The sequence below is a fragment of the Dipodomys spectabilis genome, unplaced genomic scaffold (assembly GCF_019054845.1).
Source record: "Dipodomys spectabilis isolate Male_0828 unplaced genomic scaffold, ASM1905484v1 ptg000297l, whole genome shotgun sequence".
In the NCBI taxonomy this organism is placed as follows: domain Eukaryota; kingdom Metazoa; phylum Chordata; class Mammalia; order Rodentia; family Heteromyidae; genus Dipodomys; species Dipodomys spectabilis.
The window spans coordinates 20,909,708-20,933,587 of NW_024870974.1; the positions used below are offsets into that span (position 1 = coordinate 20,909,708).

Consider the following 23,880-nt stretch of genomic DNA (forward strand, 5'->3'; position numbering starts at 1 on the left):
ATAGAATGCTTTCTTGTCTACCAGTCATGTTTCTATGTCTCCTTCCCCAGAGGGTAACAGTTTTAAATTGCCTGTGCCTGGCTATTGCTTGCTAAATACATTTTAGCTTTTTACTAAATCCTCTACTATAAAGATAGTCCTCCTGAATTTGATGATACTCATAATGCCTCTTTCATCTACTATTTTCAAACTATTTCTTTTTCTCTCCCTCTTACTCAAAAGATATTTCCTGAACAACACAGATTTTAATCATTCTCAATTTCCAGTTAAAGTAGATGGTACAGCTTTGTGCTACATGTTGAATTTCAAAGTGTGTGGAAGTTACTCCTCTCTCATTTCATAATATGCATAAATCTAATCTTAATCAATGTATTGTACAAAAAGTTTTCTTCAATAATTAAATACTTTCAATAGCAATAATCAGATTCCAGTGGTCGATTTAGCATGAGGAATCACGTTCTTGACTATAATGAGAGACTTTAGGAAAAAAAAAAAACAGATCCCCTATACTAAAAGGCACATTAGAGCACAGAGCATTTGTGGTTTTCGTGAATAAGTTAGGGCTGTGAGTTTGGCCTTGGCAGAGATGTGAGAGTCTTCCATTTAGACTTTATAAAGGCTAGTTCACATTTCCAGAGACAATTAATTTATAGATTGTGAAATTTTCTATCACTCACATCATCATGGCTGTTTCATTTATCAGTCATTTCATTTAAGAAGTATTTCTTGGGCTGAGTATAGTGTCACACACTTGTAATCCCAGCTATGCAAGAGAAAGGGATGAGAGAATTATGTTTAGAACCTCTGTCAAAGAAAATGTATTAGTGAGACCATATCTCAGTAATGGGCATAGTGTTTTCCTGTTATCCCAGTTATGTGGGAGGGAGGGAGGAGGATCAAGGTCTGAGGCTAGGCAGGCCCAGAAAAATAGTGAGCAACTCTCTCTGAAGAATAAAGCAGAAAGATCTGGAGGCAAAGCCCAAGTGATGATAAGAATCCTTCCCAAGTGCAGGGTCCTGGTTCAGGCTCTAGTAGAACAGTTACAGCCATAATAAAAGAAAGAAAGATAGGGAGGCAGGCAGGCAGGCAGGAAGGAAAGAAGGAAGGAAGGAAGGAAGGAAGGAAGGAAGGAAGGAAGGAAGGAAGGAAGGAAGGAAGGAAGGAAGGAAGGAAGGAAGGAAGGAAAAGAAAGAAGGTAGAGGAGGAAGGAGAAAGGAAGAAAAAAGTTCCTTCCTTACCTTCCATCTCCTCTTGCAAGTTAAAACAATATCACTCCTGCTTTTACTGTATTTGATGTTGGTATAATTTGTGGAGGAGAAGGGCAAAAACAAATCGTTTAAATAGGGATACAGGTGGACCCATTGCAACAATGAGATGTACAAATCATTATGTCGAAAAACAAACTTTACAACTTTGGTGGTGGGGGGGAGATGGGAAGGGTTAGGAAGGGGAGACAAAGGAGGAAGCAACAATGCTTGATAAGAAATGTACTCATTATCTTGCCCATGTCATTGTAACCCCTCTGTACGGTATTTTCACAATTAAAAAAAATCCTTTTTTCCTCCTCCTTTGTAACCTGAAAGCTGTATAATACACACAGACTTTGAAAGAAGACAAAAAAAAATCGCCTAGCAGGGATAAGCACTGCTGAGCAGGAAAGCAAATTTGTATAGCTTTCTGACATTAACTATGGATTTGAACAAAATCACTTCCTTTCTCTTCTGTGATTCTCTTTTTTTTTCTAACTCAGAACTTTGGTCTTCCTCAGACAGTGTCTGCATGTCTGCACGTTAAGTATATTGCATGAATCCAGTTATAATATTTGGTTTCATAAGTATCCCAAACACATCATTCACGGGGAGTGGGGGGGGCGCTTCCGTGTATGGATTTTGTGAGGATTCAAGCCTTAATCCATAGCACTGATGTTACGAATCAAGTCAGTTGCTTATAGTCTGCAAACGTTAGGGGGTATATTTTCAGAGTCTAGGGCAGGAACTATATTACTTCTCTCCAAGTTCAGCGTAGACTTTGAGCCTTGGGGACACAGGAACTGCCCTTGTAAGCTCTGGGACACAGAACAAGAACGTGAACCATGATTGATGCCATGTAAGGACCACGTCCACTAAGGAGCGAGTTCATACCAACCATCACTGCAGTGTGCCTGGCTCACTCAATAATAGGGAAGAAACAGGAATGGAGCAGGAAGGACAGTGTTGGGATAGAGCTGAGCTCTTGGGGAAGGGCTGATAGAAGAGGCAAGCCTTTCACTGGCCTGAAGGAGGGACAGGAAGAAATCAAACCACGAGGAGGACAAGCTGTTCCAGTCCTCTGACCGTTCTTGTTATTCCATTTCTGAAAAGTCTCAGAGTTGTTAAAATACTACTGGTAAGGAGAAAGGGTGGACCTGCATTTCCTCAAGTCTGTGTGGAGGCCTTTGTGATGTTTTAGAGGCTGAGGTAATGGAGCAGGCCTTTATCGGGAGAGGATGAGCTCTCAGGTCAGTGGGCTGGCGTGATGAAATGTGTGTTAGGCTAATTTCCAACATTTTATTCATCGCACGGTGCATTGCCTGAGTGATAGTCAATAAATAGTTGCTGAATGAGTTAATGATCTGAGCATTTTGTAAAGGATGGAGTGGGAAGGAGAGAGGCGGGAGGCGTAGTACTTGGGCACTTGGCAGGCTGTAGGAGAGTAGTTGCATATATATTATAGTAGTAAAGAAGATAGAAAGGAGAGGTAACAGATGTTTGGCAAGCTCAGCGGAGAGTGGATAAGGTTGAGACCCCAATGTGCCGTGTGGATTTTGAACTTGCGTTCGTGACAGAATGTGGGGTCAGGGCTTTGAAAGCATCAATAGGTGAGGAGTTGGTGTTCGTTTTTGATGGTATTACATTTGAGGTAGGAGAACTCACACTGAAATTCTAGAACTATGGGTGTGCACGGAGGAATGCTCACAGCATTCTTTTTTTTTTAAAAGTAGAGGTAGACTCTTAAGTTTGAAACAGAAATTCACAAAGAGAAGACAAGTTCAGAAAAATGGAAGAAAAAGAATTCTCTCAGAGAAGACGTAGGAAAGCACTGGTAACAGCCGATGGCCTTGGTGGATGGGAAGTAAATGTCAACAAAGGTGAGCTAGTCTCCAGAAGGCTGTGCACGTGGCTGGAGCAGCTGACACTGTGTGTGGAAGGAGCTCTCTCCAGTGCCCATCTTCTGGACCTCTTCTAAGCTGTCGGAGGAAGGAGGAAGACTGAACAAGGGAGTTTCCTTTGCAGAGGACAGGCTAGGTTAAACAAACTAGCAATAGCTGAATATCAATCATGCGTGGACAAAAGGAGTATTGTTTTCCATCTGGTCTTTCAGCTAAGTCCACGTTGGATGATATAACACTATTTTGGTGCCATCAAAAGCAGTCGATCAAATCAGATATGTTTGCAATCACCCGTATCAATACTGTCTAAAATAATGAGACTTTTCCTTAGGAAGCACTTGCCGGTTGCTTCACAAGGAAAGTTAGAAAGTGTTACTTTTTCTTCAAAATATATGACACACAACTACTTTCCTTTTTTTTCTTTCTGTTTTTAGGTTTGGTGATGTCTCTTTGCAAGAAAACATTAATCAGGAAAATTTTGAGCTTTTAAAAGACTATTATACAATATTTATGGAAAAGATGCCTCCTGACTGTAAGTATATTCGTTACAGAACACATTAACACTAATTTATTATAAATCTTCAGGAAAGGGTTAAAAAAAAGAGGCCAATGATGAGAGGAGCAGAGAAGGGGTCTGGGAGTGAGGCTGAGGTGATGTGAACCATTGCTAAAGTGAACATGGTGAGCACTTGCTTCTGACCTTGAGTGAACTCTTGAACCTGTCCTGCTACTCATGCTGGGACATTAACCCCAGGGCCAGTGGAAAATACCAACGGTTGACAATATCATCATTAGCAATGGCCGTCCACTTCAACTGTCACTTCTATAATGCTTCACAATGTTGAACGCCTTAATAACTATTGTATTCTACTACTTGTAGACGTCATATGTCACACACATGTAAGTAGAAAATCAGAACAAATAGGAGTTTTACAATGTAACATTAATATCAATGAATGAAAAAAGTGTTGAATATACTTAGTACAGAACTTATACATCAAGTGCTTTGCGCTGAGACTCTGTTCTGCTGTTGTTCAGTTTTATTTTATTTATTTATTTTTTGTCGGTCGTGGGGCTTGAACTCTGAGCCTGGGCGCTGTCCCTGCGCTCTTCAGCTCCAGGTGAGCACTCTGCCACTTGAGCCACAGTGCCACTTCCTATTGTTCAGTTTTATGGTTCTTTTCTACCTTACTAAGTGCATAGCATTTCTGAGTTCCCAAACCAGAGAATCAGGAATGCATTTACAGTAAATCCATAAATGGTATAAGTATGCTGAGGCATCCTGATATTCACTATGATAAGAAAATAAGTTTTAATAAAATAAGAACTATTTTAAACCCAAATCCATGACCAAAGTTGAGCTGTCTTTTAACAAAGCCCAGTTTGTTTACTCATTTACATTCTGATACAGGTTTGAAATATCTTATGTGATGGAGTATTTACATCTTTTAATAACACAGTGAGTGTTGGTTCAAACAGTACAGTAACATATAAATGCCTGTCATCAGAGAGAATTTGACTTGCTAGATTTTGCATTATGATTTTTACATTATTTCACTTCACATCAACTATTTTGCCTGTATTGAAATTAAGCGTATGGAAATTCTTTGGTAGCCAATATACTTTGAATTGCATATTTGTTAATTATAAAAAAAAGTCAAATTATTGCTTTCAATAATTTGAAGATGACTGTGAATTGAATACTGATGAGTTACATTTTTTAAAGAAGTTCCTTGTAACTAGAAAACGACTCTCAGCATTTCTACCAACGACATGATTTCTACCAACACTGGTTTTTAGAAAATACAATCAGTCTCCACAGTATCTGCTCAACATTAATTGATTGTCTGGAGTGCCCAGGCCCCGATGCAGATGGGAACAGCGTGCTCTGTGTCTGTGCGCACAGGCTTGCACGTGATTCCCGATTCACACTGTCCTGCAACCATTGCTATGCCATCCACATACCAAATATGTATTACAAAGCAGGTTTGTGGCAATCTGCAGAGGATTTTAAGACTGTTCTATAAAAGTCATGAAAAAGAAATATTGTAGAATTTTTTGAACTATCACTTGAGACACAAAACAAAGAATAAGTCTATATTCAGGTAACTTAAACATTTCCTAAGAACAAGTACTAAGAAAATTTAAGAACATAAAGGCTATCACATTCCCGGTTAAATATAGCTGTCTGTCTGTCTGTCTGTCTGTCTGTGGAGGTTTGCTGGTAGGATCTCTTGCAGATGACTGCAGGTTACATTGCATGTAACCTTTGCATCATCTACTGTCTAAAATCTCCTCTACTTATAAAACTTCGTTCAACCTAGATGCTATGTGAAATGGTATTGCTTATAGGGAATAATGATACACAGAAGATACAATCATTTTCTGAGTATTTTTGGTCTATGTTTGTTTGAATCACACATGTGGAATTCCATATGTATGGAGAACTGACTCTACACAAGTATTTTTTTTTAGAAATTTACACATATATATTCACTTTTTTGTGCAAATAGGACAGTCTTTTGAATCCCACCAATTACATTTCATTAGTTAGGGTAATATCTTAACATATTGGACTTTCCATACTTTATTTCCTAGACTTTTGAGACAAAATTACCTTGGATTTTCAGCAGAATGGAGCTATGGTATGCTGGCTAACACATTGTATAATTAAACACAAATCCAGCTTGTAAAATGAATTTGTATACGTGGGGATATATCACATGGAGAAATATTGTAACCCAAAACATGACTTGGGTTACATTCTGCCGTGGGGTGGGAAGATATACAGAGCGTGAATAGAAGCTAAGCTACCTGCTGAAGAGGAAGAAACTGCCATGTTAGCTCATATCTAAGATACATAAAGTCTTATTTTTCTTTCACAGCAAAATCAAGGGATAGATTTTGTATCAGTAACAAAGAGTATGTTAGTTCTCTTAACGATAATTTCACTTATTAATCCACTATGGTTAGTCTGCCTATTAATTTACTAACTCAGCTTTAAAATATGTTATAAAAATGTTATAGACGAAATAATGGAATATTACATTGTTTGGTCATTAAAAACTAATGATTTATTTTCAGCTTAAAGGATACCTCTTACTTTTTCTTTACTGACAAATGTTCACCCATTCTAGACTCTCCACTTACTACCAAATCTTATTTACTCCTCTTATGTAGAAATGTTTAGAATATTCTCTAATTCCATTTTATAGGCAGTCAGTTTAGTTGGTAGTCTTAATTCAGCAGTCTCCAGACACGCTAGAGCCTTCTGTTAGGAAATGTGATCACATGACTGAGTTAGTAAGAGTTAATGACTGTCAGCAACAGCCCAGGCTATGCTCAATATAACCTACAGATTCACAGACTGTGAATCTCAATGCGATTGGAATAGTCTGCTGAACTCAGATAGTATTACCTTCCTCCCCATCTTCTTTCAGTTGCACAATGGGCATTGGCAGAAGGCTTGGGAGGGTAGAGTGGCTTGGGTATCTTTCCCTGGAGTTTCCATGGCACCCGGTGCTGGGCTGGGCCAGGCCCACTACAGAGACACAGGAGAGTGCAGACATCCCAGCAAGGGGCCTCATCTGGAGCAGATGGCAGGCATCTGGAAGTGAGACCCTATGTCAGAGCAGTTGATGGCCGATCCATCCGTGTGTTGTATATTTCTCCCTCCAGATTTTCTTTCCACGGTTATGCAGCTCTCAGGTTATTGCCCCCCTCCCTGACTCTGAGGCACGGGCGCTACTTCGCCTCAGGCTGGGGCTGTGATGTTCACTGGCCCCTTTGATCAGCCAGGGAAATCCCACGAGGCAGGTATTAGTTCTTCTCCTTCTTCCTCTGATCTCCCCATTGGGTTTGATGATCTCAGACATCTTTCATCTCCTCTTTCTTACCTCCCTAAAGCATTAAGACACTTAACTTTGGCATTAGGAGTAAAATAAAATAAAAAGCACCCCTGTAAATAATTAGCACAAAAGGCGGAAGCCCTGTTACATCTCTGGTAGATTTCAGGAGCTTGGTGCAGGTGAGACAGGTGAATTTATCGCATCCAAGCTCACAGTTGTCTCTCTAATTATGATGCCTGCATCTTTCCTCTTTATCCAAACAAAGGAGACATCTGTTGTCCCCCAGGTTTGCTGAAATTCTGTCACTGACTGACTCCGTTCTTTGCACAGCAAGGCGGGGCTAGGTAGGATTGTGAGCGAAGACAGAAAAGAAGGCAGAATTTTTTTAAACCAGGTCTAAACTATTTCTGCAAATTGTTGGCATCCTTGTGAAACATGTAGTCTCTCATCTAGCAAAGGATTAGGAATTGTATGCAGAACCTTTCTTTGCCAAGGCAAAAAAAAAATCTTAGGTTTTAATGATAGTAGAATATTGTGTTTTTGTGGTGAATGTGCAACATTGGCTGGAAGCTCACATTTGGTGTGGCAGACACGGGTGGAGATGGTCTTATGTGGAAAGCTTACCAGTCAACTATGGATTATGAAGAACAGATCACCGCCCCTCAGAGCTTGCGGTTGAATGGCTCAGTGTGATGGCGGGGTAATCAGCTTTAACTCTGAGCTTCTTCCCAGAGGAAGACCTGCTGTTTTGGAGTATCAGTCTTTCTTTCTAAATAATTCAGTTTTATTGCCTTTCTGTTCTTTGTCAAAGAGTTTTACCTTCTCCTTGATTGTACCTGATGCCCCATCTAGTGATGTATTGTCATGGATTTTATTTCTGCACTAGGAAAAATAAAACATCCTAAGTATCCATGCTAGCTACAAAAAAAATAGAATAGAAAAATAGAACAAGACTCCCAATATTTTATGAATAATAATTTTTGACAAATTATTTGAATACTTTTTCTGTGGAGTTCTACAGGAAATGAGAAAACAACTATTTGTAAGTTCATAGGAAGGCGTACTAAAGGACCCATAAAATAAAGCATTAAGAAACCAGTAAGACATACAAGAAATCAAGGGAAGGTGAGCAAGAATGTCAAATGTGTTCATGATGGAAGAGTGTGGAAGAAGACAGTAGATCCGGTGCTTATGAATCATTTGACAACATTTACTGTAGTCGTTTTAGTAAAAAGCATGACAGGAAACTACAGGCATTTAGGCAGTGTTGGGCTCGCCATCCTTCTAGTGCCTTGGAGTTACCATTGCCTGTTAGCATGTGTTTCACTACAAGCAGATGAGAGCACCAGCGAGCAGAGCATAAACCAGCCCCTGGGATGCACTGGGTAATATGTCGGAGGGGGCTGCCCTGCATTCCCTGGGGCCCCTGCCATGTACTTCTGGTCCCTGCTTGTCCTTAGAAACAAACACAGTTCAAGAGGGTCTGCAAATGACTGCACTTGTAAATGAAATGAGGCACATGTATCAAAGGACATGAACACACCTTCACACACCAACATGTACAGCAACACATGTGCACACCAACACACACACATATATATCAACACACACATGTTAACTACAGGTCTTCCAGGAATTTGAGCATTTCTGATTAGCAAGGAGACTTCTGATTAACTATGTCCTAAGTTCCAAGGTGACTTTCTGTTATTAGTTGTTGCTCTCACGCATGGTTATAGTAGATTTTCTGGGAATATCTCTCGCATTGGGAGTGGGATACTCTGTGAGTGTCGGGAGAGCTTTTCAGCATTACAGCATCTCATTCTATCGACAGGTTCGGCTGTCAGTGACAAAATGCACTGTTCCACGCTCCTCCCTGTCCACTGTTCATTTCCAAACCTGTCTTTTCTCTCTGCTTCCTTTTGATTGTCTATAAACTTTACAAAAGAGGCCGTGCTATACAAGAAGAAATTACCCTGTAAGGTAAAGAAGGCATCTGAGTTCCATGGTGTATGCTAGCCTGGAGAATCTAGTCATCACACCAAAAATAATAGCAAAGTCTCAGTGGCTGTGGTTTACAGACCTGAGTCAGGTCACAAGCATCGAGGAGTTTATCAACTAAACTGAGGTTGATGGAATGACCCAGAATTCAGTAATGGCTGTTGGACCAGGTGTTAAAGGGACGTAGATGAAAGGCCGTGTCTCCAAAGACAGAAGGTGGGCCGGCTCAGTTTGTTGGGCCCCAGGACAAAGCAATTCCTGAGCAGAAGCATGAGCCAGGAGGAACATACAAGTCACTTCCAGATGTATTTGGAACAGCCAGTTTTGGAGACATATTCTTGCTGGCTTCTGTTTTCTTTCTATCTTTTAAACTTCTTTCATCTCCTCATTTTCTTTAAGTCTATGATAAGTCAGAGAATGATGGGAAATGTGTGTGAGAGAGAGATGCAGTTGATCTGTCTGCTCAACCTCTCTCCTTACCTTTTACCTCTGCAGGAGGAAGTTCACACCTGTCCATGCCTACAGGTGCTGGAGGCGGCACTGGTAAAACCCTCCAGTTTACTGTCCTGCACTGTATGATTTAAGAACACCTAACTTATACGTGTCCCAAGAATTAACTACCAAGTTATATATATTTTTCCATTTCATTTATTCTGCTCTGTTACACCCATAAGAAGGTAAAATTGCCTAGAATATTTTAAGCGATTTATCTTTTATTTGTTTTTGTCTAACAAGCTTTTAGGGTTGACTGACCTCAGTGAAATACATATATCAAACAACTCAGGATAATGGTAATCCTATTCAATGTGAGATTCTGTTTACTTAATACATTGAGATAAATTGAAGTGCCGTAAGCTTCATGGGCACCAAGAATAATCTGAGTATTGCAGATTTTATAATATTTTTGACAGAATTGAAGGGAAAAAGTATAGGAAGATGTGAAGTTTTCTTAAGTTAATATGAATAACTTTCCAGTGGAAGTATAAATAAAGCTAGTTCATGATGAATAATTTTATTGACATCTGAAATTTGATGCTCTCTAGGCATCCAAATAGGCCACTTAGAAATCCAGCACATCATTGAAATATTTTCTTATTTCATTGTGAATATATGCATATTTGGAAGTACTTAGATGACAAGAAAATCTCAGTTATTAGTTTGGCATTGCATATGGGGTACAGAAGCGTTCAAAGGGATTGGCAATTTGAGGGGAAATTACATCTTCATATTGAATGATAGTATGTCTCCTCAAGGTTGAGGACAATCTTAAATCTGAAAACATCTGGAAGAGAACAGATGAAAGCAGCATCTGAAGATTACTCGCTGTCTCTCCGACTCTTTTCCCTACCTATTTCGTTTCTCCTGAATCCCTTCCAGCTAGCCTGGATGCACAGAACTTCGCTGGAGCTGATGTTTGTTGTTGTTTGTTTGTTTTTGGCGCGTGTCTGTTCTTAAAGCTGCCGCCTTCCCTCATCTCACTTGATGTAGTGAGCGGTCTGACACGGTCCTTGTGTTCTGGGCCATCACTGTGTCTGCTTCTGGGCTTGCCCTGATGCTTGGAAGGCCTCTTTGCCGTCCTGATTGCTGAGTTCCTCTACAAGTCTGGGTCTTTCTGACATCTACATGGTGCAGTCTAGAACTCAGGCCACAGTCTCATCCCTTTCTGTGCCATCACGGAACGGTTGGCTGCATATCCTCTACTCTGGCCCATCTGTCTCCCCTGAACTCAGGCATCCGGGGTCCCCTCACGCACGTTCTCAGTTCATCCTTAAAACTGCTCTTACCACAGTCTCCCGTTGTCTAAATTTGTATCACAACTGTCCGGTTGCTTTGGAGGTAGAAGATGGAGTCATGACGCTTTCCTTCTTTCAGCCCTCACCTCTAGCTCAGCTTTATCATTTATTTTGAAGGATGTGGATGCCTAGAGATGAGGTTGCATTAAATTCACATACCCCAGAGCAGTATGGAAAATCACAGCTGGGTCTTCTTATGGCGTTCATACCGTGGCACTGCCATTGCTCTTTAGACACTTTTAAAGTAATCGACTAATTTCAGTACCATGCTTTGTGTGTGTGTGTGTGTGTGTGTGTGTGTGTGTGTGTGTGTGTGTGTGTGTGTGTGTGTGTGTGTGCATATATACTGGGGCCTGAATTTAGGGCCATGGAGTCTTGCTTAGTTTTTGCACTCAAGGCTGGCACTCTATCATTTGAACTACCCTCTACTTCTGGCTTTTTGATGGTTGGTTGGAGCTAAGTATCACTAGGATTTGTCTGTTCAAGCTCCTCAGATCTAAGACTCCTGAGGTCTCAGCCTCTTAGGATTATAGGCATGAACCATTGGCACTAGACATCTGTTTTGCTTCTAATCTTTGCATTTATTTTCAACTTAATAAAAGAAAAATTCTGACGGAGTCTACTCAAAGATTTCAGTGTTTTCCTTGGGTTGGCAAAAAAAATTTAAGATAATTTTATGTGTATTTCTTGAAGTGCTTCTGTGTATCTTTAAAGGAAAAAATGACAGGAAATAATATTCAGTCTCAATTTTTTCAAGGTATATAATGGCACAGACTTAGATGTTCAGTGTTCCTTAAACTAGATGGAAGTATGAAGCACGAACAGCATAGCAAGCAACACAGTGAACCACTGAAACACATAACAAATAACCAAGGAGGCACTGATTTGTGCAATGTCTACAACCTCTAGTGGTCCTCACAGCCTATCCATCCCAGCTTCATTACCCCTCTTCTGCCGTGGTATAAAAAAGGTTAACTTTAGTTTCTGTCGAGCCTTTCAGCCATCCTTCCATTTTTCTGCTTTCTTTCTCACTGAGTCTCTTTAGAATGTCCCAGTCCAACATTTCAGCTTCTGTACACTTTGACTTTGACTCCAATATCCCTGTCTCTGACTCAGCGCATCACAGCATGAATTCAACTGAATGCTCACTCAGGTGAGTCACGGGTCTTTTTTTGCATGCCTGCTTCTCATTGTCAGCCAGATGAAAATAATTAACACATCTGTACCTTGTACTCCATAGTACATTCTTCCAATAGCTCACCAAGGAACAGAAACTAATATTTTCCCTGTCACTTTATGTGACAAAATGTCAGTCACAAGGCTCTTAGAAATGCTGGAGAGATAGATAAGATAATGACTGTAGTGGATCTGAGTTCCTTAGGGAGTTACCTGTGTGTGTGTGTGTGTGTGTGTGTGTGTGTGTGTATACAAATAAACCATCTATTGATCAAGTTAAATTTGATTGTCCTATCTATAACTTGAGGCAATTTACACCTCTTTTCTATTCACACCCATAGTTTGAGCTCTCTAAAACCTTACTGAGTTTGTCATGTGATCACTAATTCTCCAGTCATTTTTTTCTAAAATTTATACTGCTTTTCCCCCTGACTCTAGAGAGGAGCTCTCAAAAACATCCCCATTTGAATAGACGTGCTTTGGTGCCACTGTGGGAGTGTAAAGTGGATATTAAAACTCTCAGGACTCATTGTCCCCCTTGGAAATCAATATCTGAAGTTGACATGAATTAATTCCAGGGTTTTTTTTTGACTGAGGTTATTTTACTCAGCTACGTAGCCTTCTATTCTACAACATACTCTCTAGTTAACCATCTTCTCCCAAACCATAACTGTAAGACTTTTTGTTTCTAATCCATCTTTCCTCTTGCTTTTATTTCTTTTCTTTTCTTTGTTTTTTTTCTTTTTTTTTACATCTTGAAATTCCAGCCAAGGAGAACTGTCCTTGAAAGGTCAGGTAAAGGGAAAAATTCACCATTGTCTTTCTTTTGTTTTTGTTTTTTTATTTTTGTTTGTTTTTGTTTTTGTTTTTTTGTCAGTCGTGGGGCTTGAACTCTGTGCCTAAGCACTGTCCCTCAGCTCTTCAGCTCAAGGTGAGCACTCTACCACTTGAGCTATAGCGCCACTTCCAGTTTTCTGAGTGTTTATTAGAGATAAGAGTTTCACGGACTTACCTGCCCAGGCTGGCTTTGAACCTCGATCCTCAGATCTCAGCCTACTGAGTAGCTAGGATTACTGGCATGAGCCACCGGCACCCAGCACCATTGTCTTTATCAGATCCAAGACCAGTGTGAGAGAACTCGCAGATCAATGTATGCTGTTGCTCTTGGTAAACTGTAAATACAAGAGTTTCTAAGATGACCAAATACAGTTCCAATTTCAGTCAAAAAGGGAAGAAAAGCAAATGCAAGCTTGATAATTCTTATCAACTATTTAATGCTCTTAGTAACCCTCCCTACTTTTTCCCCCCATTTTGAAGACCTCCAAAGCAACATCATTTCTACAACTCTCTTTCTCTGTTTTACCTCATTTTTGCCTCTCCTAACACCTCAGCAAAGTGTTTCTTTTATTATGTTAGCGAGCTCTTTCCTCCAGGGACCCACAGAGATGAGCCAGAGACCATGACAGCTGGGAAAGGCCCAGTTTCTCAGTCCTCTTCCTTCCTCTTGGTTCCTTTTCTTGCAGTGCAGAACAAGCTCCTTCCTTGTTCCCAGGAGGAGGAGCATGATTCCCAGGAGGAGGAGCATGATCGAGGCAAACCCCCTTCCTTGGAGGAAGCCTTGTTGTGCATCTGCCTCTTGAGGGTGCTGTGTGGACTTTGTCTATTTCAGCAGCACTGAGAAGAGGCCTTGGAATCACCTCCCAATCTGCAGTCCTGCTTTGCCTAAGCTCTGAGAAAGCTGTTCCCATCTTGAGACTTTGGTGTGCTCTCCATGGGCCTTTCCTTCCCTTCTGTTTCTGTCATGGTAGTAAAGTTGATTGGGGGAGACGATGCTCTTCCAGTTCCCTTCAGCTCCAGGATCTTGGGTCTCGCCCGTGCTGACAACGTCATTGTCTGTGTAGTTCAGGCTGGCTCCCACACAGACTGCACTGGCCGCCCACCGAAGACCTCCTTCACACGAGTCTCTTTATACCCAGCTCTCTACCCATGTATGCAGCTGCCTCAGATGTCTGCACTGATCAGAACCCAGGCATTAGGAAGCCAGTTAGCTGCAAACCATTTCTCAGCCCTTTGACATGACTTCAACTTGTTTTAAGATTCTGCAACCAAATCATAAATTATTTCCAAAAAAGAAAAAAAAAAAAAACTAGGAGATAATGTGTCATAATTTCATTCCTGTCCTTACTCATCATGTGTCATGGCCCCAGTGTACACTACAGAGGAAGGGAATTTCATGTGAAGGATTATGATTCAATGCTTGGAATGTGTTTTAACAGTTATTTCTAAAAATGTCCCCAATTGCTTTGGAGACGAACCCTTGAATGTACTTAAGAGGGTGTGCTGAAAGTGTTATGGGTCAAAATGATTCAGTTCTGATCAGGTTGGGGTTTTGCTATTTGATTTCTTATATCACCTTCTTCATAAACTGTGATTGAAAATACAATTTAAGTGCACATAGCTGGAGAAGCATTGTCTTTTCATATTTTTAAAAGATTTCATTGCCTCCAAAAGGATATAATATAGAATTCTGAGATGGAACAATGAGTTTTATCCAATTTAATTTATCTGCTTGCTAGTATAATTAACTATAGTTGTTTTCGGAGTTAATACAGGGACTGCGTTTTATAGGCTATAATGCCAACCAAAGAAGACTATGAAAACCATCCTTTTTTTTTTTTTAATAACACATGGAAGTAGGTACAGGCCTTTCCTCAGTTGCTTTTATTGTGATTATTCATCTGAGCTATTGCTAGGTAAGAAAAAAATATGAAGTTTGTAGACAGGAGATGGAAACCACATATATAAAGTTCCCAATTCCATGGATTAGGGGACTCAGGGGGTGAGAGTAGGAAAGGGGGTGAGAGCAGGAAAGCAAGGATGGTTCGTCTCTGCCCCATGTTAGCTGTGGTCTCAGAGGGAAGAAAGAAGGAACAGGGTGGCTGGAAGCAGGGAGTACCAGGGGTTTTCCTGCTCTCACTCTTTACCTAAGACAGTTCACCCCAAAAGCTGGGTGCTGACTGTTGTCTGTATCATATGACCAGGAACTGCATGCAACATAGGTTTTTCTTAGTGACACATAACACATATTAATTCTTATGGAGAAGGTGGAAAGAATACAGACACCTGGCTCTCAGCCAGACAGGAACAGTAGGAGTCTCAAAAGTTGCATACCATCACCTCTGCCACCCTGTTCGTCAGGACAGTAGCCAGATGGCTTACATTCCAGAGCATGGGTCCTCCTGCCCTAGAGTTGGCATGTCAAAGGATGTGGAGACTGTGTTTTAAATCACACGATTGACTTGCTGTTCTCTAGCTGTAATCTTACCTGTCCTCTCCACATTTGAAACCAACAGTACACATTTGCAATCTGAAGCACACATATAATAATTTGGAAAGATCTTGGAATACTTTTGAATCCAAGTGACAGAAACCTTGACTGCAGTGAGTTTGACTAAGAAGGATTTTGTTCATTAACATAACTGAAGATTTTGAAACCTGGTTTAGCCACTAGAATTCTCAGTCTAGATTACCTAAATTAATTTTGAAGTAAAGGTACAGTTGATCCTATGTAAATTCTGTGTTGCTACTAAGTGGAAAATGAGTGAGTTGGGTAACTGGGAAAGGGGCCATCATTTTCATTTCATCTTGGAACACTCTCTAGCATAAATCATGAAGTCATTGGACCATGAGAAAATGAAAATACTGTTGTGGTGTCATTACCATCACAGCTCAATCAGCTGAGAACTCCTAGCCACATTCCTGTTTACTCTCGGCCCCCTGTCTTGGACTCAGGCCAATCACGTATCCAGAACTCTTGTTGTTGAAATCCCATTTGACAACTCGAGAAGACTAGCAGAACAGAGCTGCTGTTCTTTGGACATTTGTGGGGTTTGGGAATGCTGGTGATGGTGGTTGTGTGCTAAGTGGTTGAGGAAAATGTGTGCTATCTTGCCTACACTGTGATGCTTACAGGAAGGAGCAGCCTTCCCAGCTGAGGCTATGAACTCTGTTTCTTTAGAGTTTATGCAGAATTTAATAATGTAGCTCTCCTGACACAGTTGTATTACTTGTTTCCTACTATGGATCAGAGATGGCTGCCAGGGTCCCACTCCCCATTTTACAGTGGAGGAAATATGGGGAGCGAGGCATAGAACTATGCCTAACACTGCACGGCAAAGCAGGGGTAGAGTTGGAATCTTGGCTCACTGTTTTCTCTCTAAGAGAATTATGATAGTTACATCAAAAAACAAAATAATCATAAATAGCAAACATTTGGAGAATCTATTATGCAGCCTTAAAATTTCTGTGAAAAGCAAATATTTCCAGATAGGACAAAAATCCCTTCTGTACCCTAAGCTCCAACCCAACACTTCCTTTTCTGAAAAACAAAACCAAACAAAAAAAAAAACCCCAAAAACTCATGTTTGCCAAACTCACATTTGGCATTATCATAAATAGTTTTACACTAGAGTTATAAAATATATACAACCTATATACTTAGCTATGTTATTTCTGGCATCACATAACAATTGTCTCCAAGTTTTATGATATATCTGTTGATACATATGCTGTTTTTTATTCATTTAACCTATTTTAGTATTTATTATCACTGTTTTATATAGTATATAATTTACTGCACATGGACTAAAGACACAATTTGTTCACTCTGAACCTTTATGTGTTTTACATGTTTGTTTGCTATTATAAACAATTATGCAATGGATGTTTCTGTAGTTTCTGCACCTCTGATTGCTCTCTAGAATCCCACTTGGAGGGAAACAAAGACTATACTTAAGGAGATTTGCATAGACATTCATCCCCTTTAAGGGAAGCCTCCAGTGATGTAAGGGCCTCTCACCAGCCCCTCCCCCCCCAAATGTTCTGCCAACCCCCCAGGTAATGAACATTTACTGACCCATGGTCCCTCCAGGCCATCGGAATTCCTAACTATAACAAGCATCTTAGACCTGAGCTGCTGCCTGAAGTTAGCACTGCAAATATTTCGGATTGATTTACAAACTGTTATTTCAACTTGATAGATGGATATTGGTGTTTAGAGCTATAATGATGGCAAAATATTTAGTTTACAGTGTGTACACTATGGCTCAATGTTGTTGCATAAAATTTTTGTTACAGAGGTATTTGTGTGTGTGTGTGTGTGTGTGTGTGTGTGTGTGTGTGTGTGTGTGCATGTAGGTTATATGAGACTTCTGTAGGACACTGTAAAATTTTAAATTGAAATATGCTTCAGAGTTAACAATTTTATATATTTAAGGCATATAATTTGATGATTTAATATATATATAATGAAGTCATCACTGACAGCCAACAAATATATTGCTTCACAGCTACAATTTGTTTTAGTCTAGAAAAACATGATATATATGACTCTCTTACCTAGCAATGTGACAGGTATATCTTTCTCTATTCTGTGAAGTGAATATCAAGAACTAATTGGTTATGTTACTTTGGTGATGAAATATCTTTGTATAAATTTGAAAAAGATGGAATCCTTATCCCTAATAAAGTCCTGTGTTGGAGTGTGAGATCTGAACCAAGAATAAGTAATAAAGATTACTCAGTGAGATTACCCAGTGAGATTCCACTGTGAGACAGAGTCATGGAGATGTTGTCCATGGGAGGAGAATTCCCCCTCACCCTCTATTGAGTCTAGTCAGGGCCCTCACAACTTCTCCATACCTCAGTAGTCTGCACATCTGCATACCATGCAGCGGTAACACAGTACAATTAAAATACTCTGTATGGTTGGATGCTGGAAGCTCACGCCTGTAATCCTTGTTACTCATGAGGCTAAGATCTGAGGACCGAGGTTCAAAGTCAGCCTGAGACTCTGATCTCTAATTAACCACCAGAGAGCTAGAAGTGGCACTGTGGCTCAAAGTGGTGGAGCACTAGCCTTGAACATAAGAGCTAAGGGACACTGCCCAGGCCCTGAGTTTGAGCCCCACAACAAATAACAGCAACAACAAAAAATACTTTTTGTTTCCAATTTTTGTCATTTAGCCTTAAATCCCCTCCTACCATCTCAGGGACACTGGTGTGGCTTTAGTGTACTATGAAGCCAGTTTTTACCCTGCTTTAGTTATTAGCATGAAGAAGTCTGTGTGATCATGGACATTTCCAATGCTTCCTATTTTAATTTCTCATGTCATTGGTGACCTCCTGTGTCATTCTTTCCCTGCCAACAGCTGCGCTTCTTCGTAGCAGTGGTTCTTGTCAAGGATAGGCTATTTTCCACAATGGGCCCTTCTGGGAATGCCCAGTTGCATGTTTTTAATTGTCACAAAGGCAAAGCTACTCTGGCATGGGAAAAGTAGGTTCCGGAGATGCTGGCTGCCAGACAGTGTCTAACGCTCAAGACCCTCCCCCAATAAAGTCTTAAGCGATTCACCTGAGGTCTGATCAGTGTCTTGATTCACGCGATCCAGTGAAGGCTGAGAAACTTGCTGTGAGAAAGCTGTCCTTGGGTTTGGACACAAAACATCCCAAGCTCTCTGGCCGCTGATGTGCTTGGCACGTCTTCTTGATATTCACTAGATGACTAGTGGTAAAAGCGAGAAGGCCATATCTCATGGCACCTCGGTCTTCATTTGTAGGTAAAATGAGCCAGTGGCCATCATCTTCATCAAAAGTGTTTTCCTTCTTTGTAAAACGATCCGTGGACCTGAGCACAGTAAGGCAGGACAGGAAATGAAGAAAACAGAAGCGGGTTTCCAAGCAGAGAACAGAAGTGGGGGGGTTCGGAAGTGCGACTGTGCTCAGATCCCGTCAGCTCCAAAGGATGTGTGCTGCTTTGAAAGTTACATTTACAAATATAGTGAAGAAAACTCCGCGCGGGAACGTGATGCTACAACTGTTTCACGTTTTATTTTTTCTCCCTTTTTTGTTTTGTCTCTCAGACATTTCACGCTTTCAAGAACATAATGATTTAAAAGGATTGCTAGAAAACCTACATCAAAACATCCAAGCCAAAAAAAGAAAGAACGTAGAAATCATGTGGCTGGCGGCAACGGTAAGCACTCGTCAGCCCGCGGGTCCCCGCAGACCCAGTTGGGCACACTTGGGGTTCCTGAATGTCAGCCTCCATCATCTGGGAAGTGAGGTGTTTTCACACCTGTTGCTAACCTCATGGGATCTTCCTAGCTCTTTGCAGGACACTTATTGTGTCCTTTACACATGCCTTCAAGAAAACTTCATGGGTAGCTCAGTAGGTCACGTTCTCTCTCCTGCTGTCGATCAGAAGCACCTTACTCATGAGCTGTTCTGACTAAGCCTGCTGTATGTTGTCATTCTGAAGTTCAAATGAAGTAGCCCTGATTTTCTTGGTGTTTCAGGCTATAGACAATGACTGGGGGTCCGTATCAGCCAGGATTTCCATCAGTAGCTCTAGAGACCCGTATATCCAGTGAGAATGTGGCTCTCCGATCTCCGACTCACAGCCTTAGTGAGGCTCTTGGATGTATGGTTCAGTTAATGAGCCTGTAAATGTGCTTTCTCATCTAGATATTGGCAGAGAGTGTATCACTGATGGATTGCTGTGTAGCACTGAGCTGTCGTTGGTGTGATTCCTTCTCACTTAATGGCACCCTTCGGGTGGAAGGTCTACCTCGTTTCATGTTCCAGATTTCCACCGCGGTTACAGGCAGGCATGCTGGTGTATTTTAAGCTCTTCTCAGGCAGAGCTCATGTAAAGTTTACAAGCTTTCTTAAAATGTTCCATAGGAAGCATCCTTTCCATGGGAAAGGCCGTGTTGAATGCTGTGTTCTTGGTTTCTTTGCGGCTGGCTACTCTTACAATTTGGAGTGTAGGGTAACCAAGGTTCTAGAGTATTCTCTCTTCCCTCTCAATATCATTTATTTATTTTTATTTTTGGTCCAGTCGTGGGGCCTGAACTCTGGGCCTGGGCACTGTTCCTCAGCTCTTCAGCTCAAGGCTAGCGCTCTACCACTTGAGCCACAGTGCCACTTACGGTTTTTTTCTTTTTTGCTTATGTGGTGCTGAGGAATTGAACTCAAGGCCTCAGGCATGCAAGGCAAGCACTCTACCACTGAGCCACCTTCCCAGCCCTCAATAACATTTAATACAAACTCTTTACTTCCCATACTTCCATTGAAACCCAATATTGCTTATTATTATGTTTTTGGTAGGAGAGAAAAGAAAGATAATTTGCCACAAGCTTATATGAGGTAATTTACCAAGGACAAGGGGGAGGAGAGCTAGCTTTCCCTAATGCTTTCCAGGACTGCCAGGGAGGAACATCAAAGGTAACCTTACCAGGGAGCATTGCTTAGGCCGCTCATTTATACTGTTTCCATATTGATTATGTATTTACTTCTGGTGGTACTGGGATTTGAACTCAGGGTCTCACAATTGCTAAGCAGGCATTCTACCACTGCACCAGGTTTTTAGTGCTCCATTTTCAGTACCATACTGAATTTCAGGAAGACTGTCTGCAGTATTTCTTCCCCGGGGTGGCTGTTTACTTGTTTCTTTTCAAAGACTTCTGTGATGGTTCATTCTCACCCAATTTTATAATGGTAGGTTAGAAGTTAATTTTTCTATTGTACTCAAAACATAATGACATTCTGGTAATTTGAATACTTGCCGGGGTAATCTGACACTTTGGGAACATATGAATAAGCCATTATATAAATATTGTGAAATTCTATAAAGAGGTGAATTAAAGCGTACAGAAATGCACGCAAAAATGCTTTTCGCTTGGTATATTCAACTTTCCTGTCATTTCTAAAATACCCCTCTGAAATGTGTACACTATTCAGATATTGCTTCTGTACAGTTTACAGTTGAATGGATGCTCTGCAGCATTTCTATAGGCTGATATGTGTTTCTGTAGCCTATTTGTAAATGGAGACACTTGAGATGAGGAACTATGGGAATGCCCTTTGTATTTTCCAAAAAGTCTTTATTGCTGTATCTCTTTATTCTCTTGAAACCTGATGAAATACTGCCTGTGCTAATGTTTTACACTCTTTATTGAAAAATACAAAGCTGTTTGCCTTTAACTTGATTTAATTTAAATGATAAAAACAAGAAACGGAAGGTTCCAAATGCTAAGTCAAATTGGGCTAAGCCAAATTTGCATATTTCTTGATATAGAAATCAAGATGCTAGGATGGAAATTCCCCACCTCTGCCTGATTTTAAATATAGAACATTAAATATCGTAAGTGATATATGTCTATATCTATATATCTATATGAAGAATATTGATTCCTTTAAAAATCATATTTCAGTAGTAGCTATTAAGGCCTATTTTATTACTATGACTGTAGTCAGCTTTAAACATGTGAAATATTGTTGATTTGAAGGGATTTGAATTTTCTAAGCACAAGAAAATCATATGGTGATATCATGCCCTCATATTTCTCTAGTTGCTTTTATTGAAATAGAAGGTAATAAAGATCTAAATTAATGTGGACATATAAATATTTAATTATCAGCCTCACAATTAAAGTACATTAAAAATCCTTGATAAAAACTGCCAGATTTTCTTTTTACAATACAGACATATCTCAAGGCATCCTTCATGGAGATTAATAAAGTATAGATCATATCACCTTAAATTTATCTTAGCTACCCTTTGATTAACAGTGTTGATGTTCACAATGTTAGCAACTGGATTACTGGTGTCTCATAAGCCTGTCCTGGGACAGAACACAAAGCATGGAGTTACTTGCCCACTAATCACAAAGCAATGAGAGGAGAAAATATTGCTGTTCAGAGACTCTGCTCTGACTTAGAATAATAAAAGAAATAATTATAAAAGAAAACAAGATGTCACAGTCTTTAAAGTCTTGTTCTTTAGACTTAGGAAAAACTATATTTGAATGCTGGTTTCTGCCTCTGTTGAGTACAATTTACTTAACCTAATCAAAAGGAGATCTGTTTCCTCCTCTATACAAAGAAAGTATATTACCTGTAGAGTTTGTGTGAAGATAATTAACAGAGCAAAAGAATGCAAAGCATTCCTAGTATTGTACCTGGGACACAGTGGTAGCTGTACAACAAATGGTGGCCATTTTTAGTGTTTTCAACATGGCTGGATGGTTTCCTTTACATTGTATTGTATCACTGCCTTAAAGCCTCTTCACATAAGACCAAAACTAGCAAAGGTTTCTTGAATATAAAATAAGATGATTTGGCTAGTTAAGATTCAAACCAAGTATTGGAGGCAGGAAATAGAGACTTTCTCTGTTTCCAGTGGGATTGCTGCTCCTGAGCTGTGGTTTTTCATTATTATGTACAGACGAAGGCGTCTGCTTGGGTACCTTTCCTCTAGCTGTGAGATTTCCACACCCCATGTACCAAGGGCTAAAACAATTCCACCAACCCCATTGGCTTTTGGAATGAAAAGGCACTGCCCATCTGCATTTCACCGAGTAGATCGGACCCATTTACTTTCATCTGTGAGCCTGAACTCCAAGGCTGGGGGAGGTCCCTTGACTAGGATTGTTCAGAGATGGCCAGGGCTACCTCAGGGTACAAACAAACAACATCCTGTCCCCATGGTACACCGCTGAACAACAGCCTGTTACCGCTGTACACCCACGAACAGCAGCCAGTTTTCATTTGTGTCTTCCAGATCTGTCGCAGACTCAATGGAATCCGTTTCACGTGCTGTAAAAGTGCCAAAGACCGGACCTCCATGTCCGTGACCTTGGAGCAGTGCTCCATTTTGCGGGACGAGCACCATCTACACAAGGACTTCTTTGTCCGCGCTCTGGACTGCATGAGAAGGTATCTCACGTGCCTTAAGGTCTTCTTTATCTTAAGGTTATCTTGAGCTTTGGGGTTTTTTTTGTACACATACATCTCACTAAAGAAGTAAGCATTAGGAACGTCACTCTATGGGGTATAGCTCATGGCATGCGAGAGAAAGTAATTTTAAGGATTCTACCTACTCATCGTAGGCAGTGAAAAGCAGCGTGGTCACGCATGCATTGCCAGCACGCATGAGAGACACAGTTCATTATTAGCTCAGGATATGTGCAGCCGTGGAGAGCGCATGTTCTGGATAGTGCGAATGAGTATGTGAAAATGAAAACTCAGCCAGTGTCCAAGGAAGTCCCTTCCACGTTGCAGCTCACAGCTCATCTTTCCCTGGTCTTCCTGAGCCCAGCCTCGGTCATCTCGTTCCAGAAATTCTGTTCCCTTCACACACTGTCAGGGTAGAGGGATGCCAGGATTTTAGGAAATGGATGTGGTGGTTCAGCCAGGCCCCAAGTCACGTATCTCAGTGCATTTGCACATCAGTGAAGTCTGAACGCTGAGCCATCATGGAAAGGGAAAAAGTGCCCCCTTCACAAGGCCTATCCACGAGGCACAGGATAATCTCAAAGCCAGATGACGGTGTGTCCTCTAAAGAGGCACACGAGCAAGCGAGGGAGGGACAGGCGGGCTCCGGAGGGGCGGGTTCCCATCTGGCACGCCACTTTCCCTTTCGTTTCTGCTCTCTTTCCCTGGAGATTCAGTATCTGCCCACACCCCTGCGAGGCCTCTGTGTTTCCCCACTAACGAGAGGAATCCCTGTTGTGTTGCGCCATTTCATATCACTGCCATTTTCATCGTGTAGCCGAGTTCTATCATGGTTTTTGATAACCATGCGAGGATGTTTTCAAGGTCTGACATGAACATCTCAGCCATATAAAACACGTTTGATTGGTATAAAAACGTCTTCTAAATCTAGTCTTCCAGTACTTAATGGGGAAGGGAGCAACAGGAGTCTGTTGGCCAGGTGTACCACAGGGTCAAAACCGATTTAACGAATGATTGTCTGCAGGTAAAACTGCTCTCTTCCTCTCTTCAAACAGGCCAACAAAGATCAGAGGTGTCAGATACAGAATGTACTACAAAACGCCATAGTTTTGTATGGCTC

General features: G+C 40.8%; 1 protein-coding gene across 8 annotated transcripts in view; it reads left to right on the forward strand.

The window, feature by feature from the left end:
• Window positions 1-23,880, forward strand: part of Inpp4b (inositol polyphosphate-4-phosphatase type II B) — a 429,128-nt gene that overhangs the window by 368,181 nt on the left and 37,067 nt on the right. For all 8 annotated transcript variants that reach the window (XM_042701677.1, XM_042701676.1, XM_042701675.1 and 5 more), the window contains 3 exons: window positions 3,583-3,680; window positions 18,884-18,996; window positions 22,588-22,742. In XM_042701677.1, coding sequence (XP_042557611.1) covers window positions 3,583-3,680; window positions 18,884-18,996; window positions 22,588-22,742 — 366 coding nt within the window. The remainder of the gene's footprint in view (window positions 1-3,582; window positions 3,681-18,883; window positions 18,997-22,587; window positions 22,743-23,880) is intronic.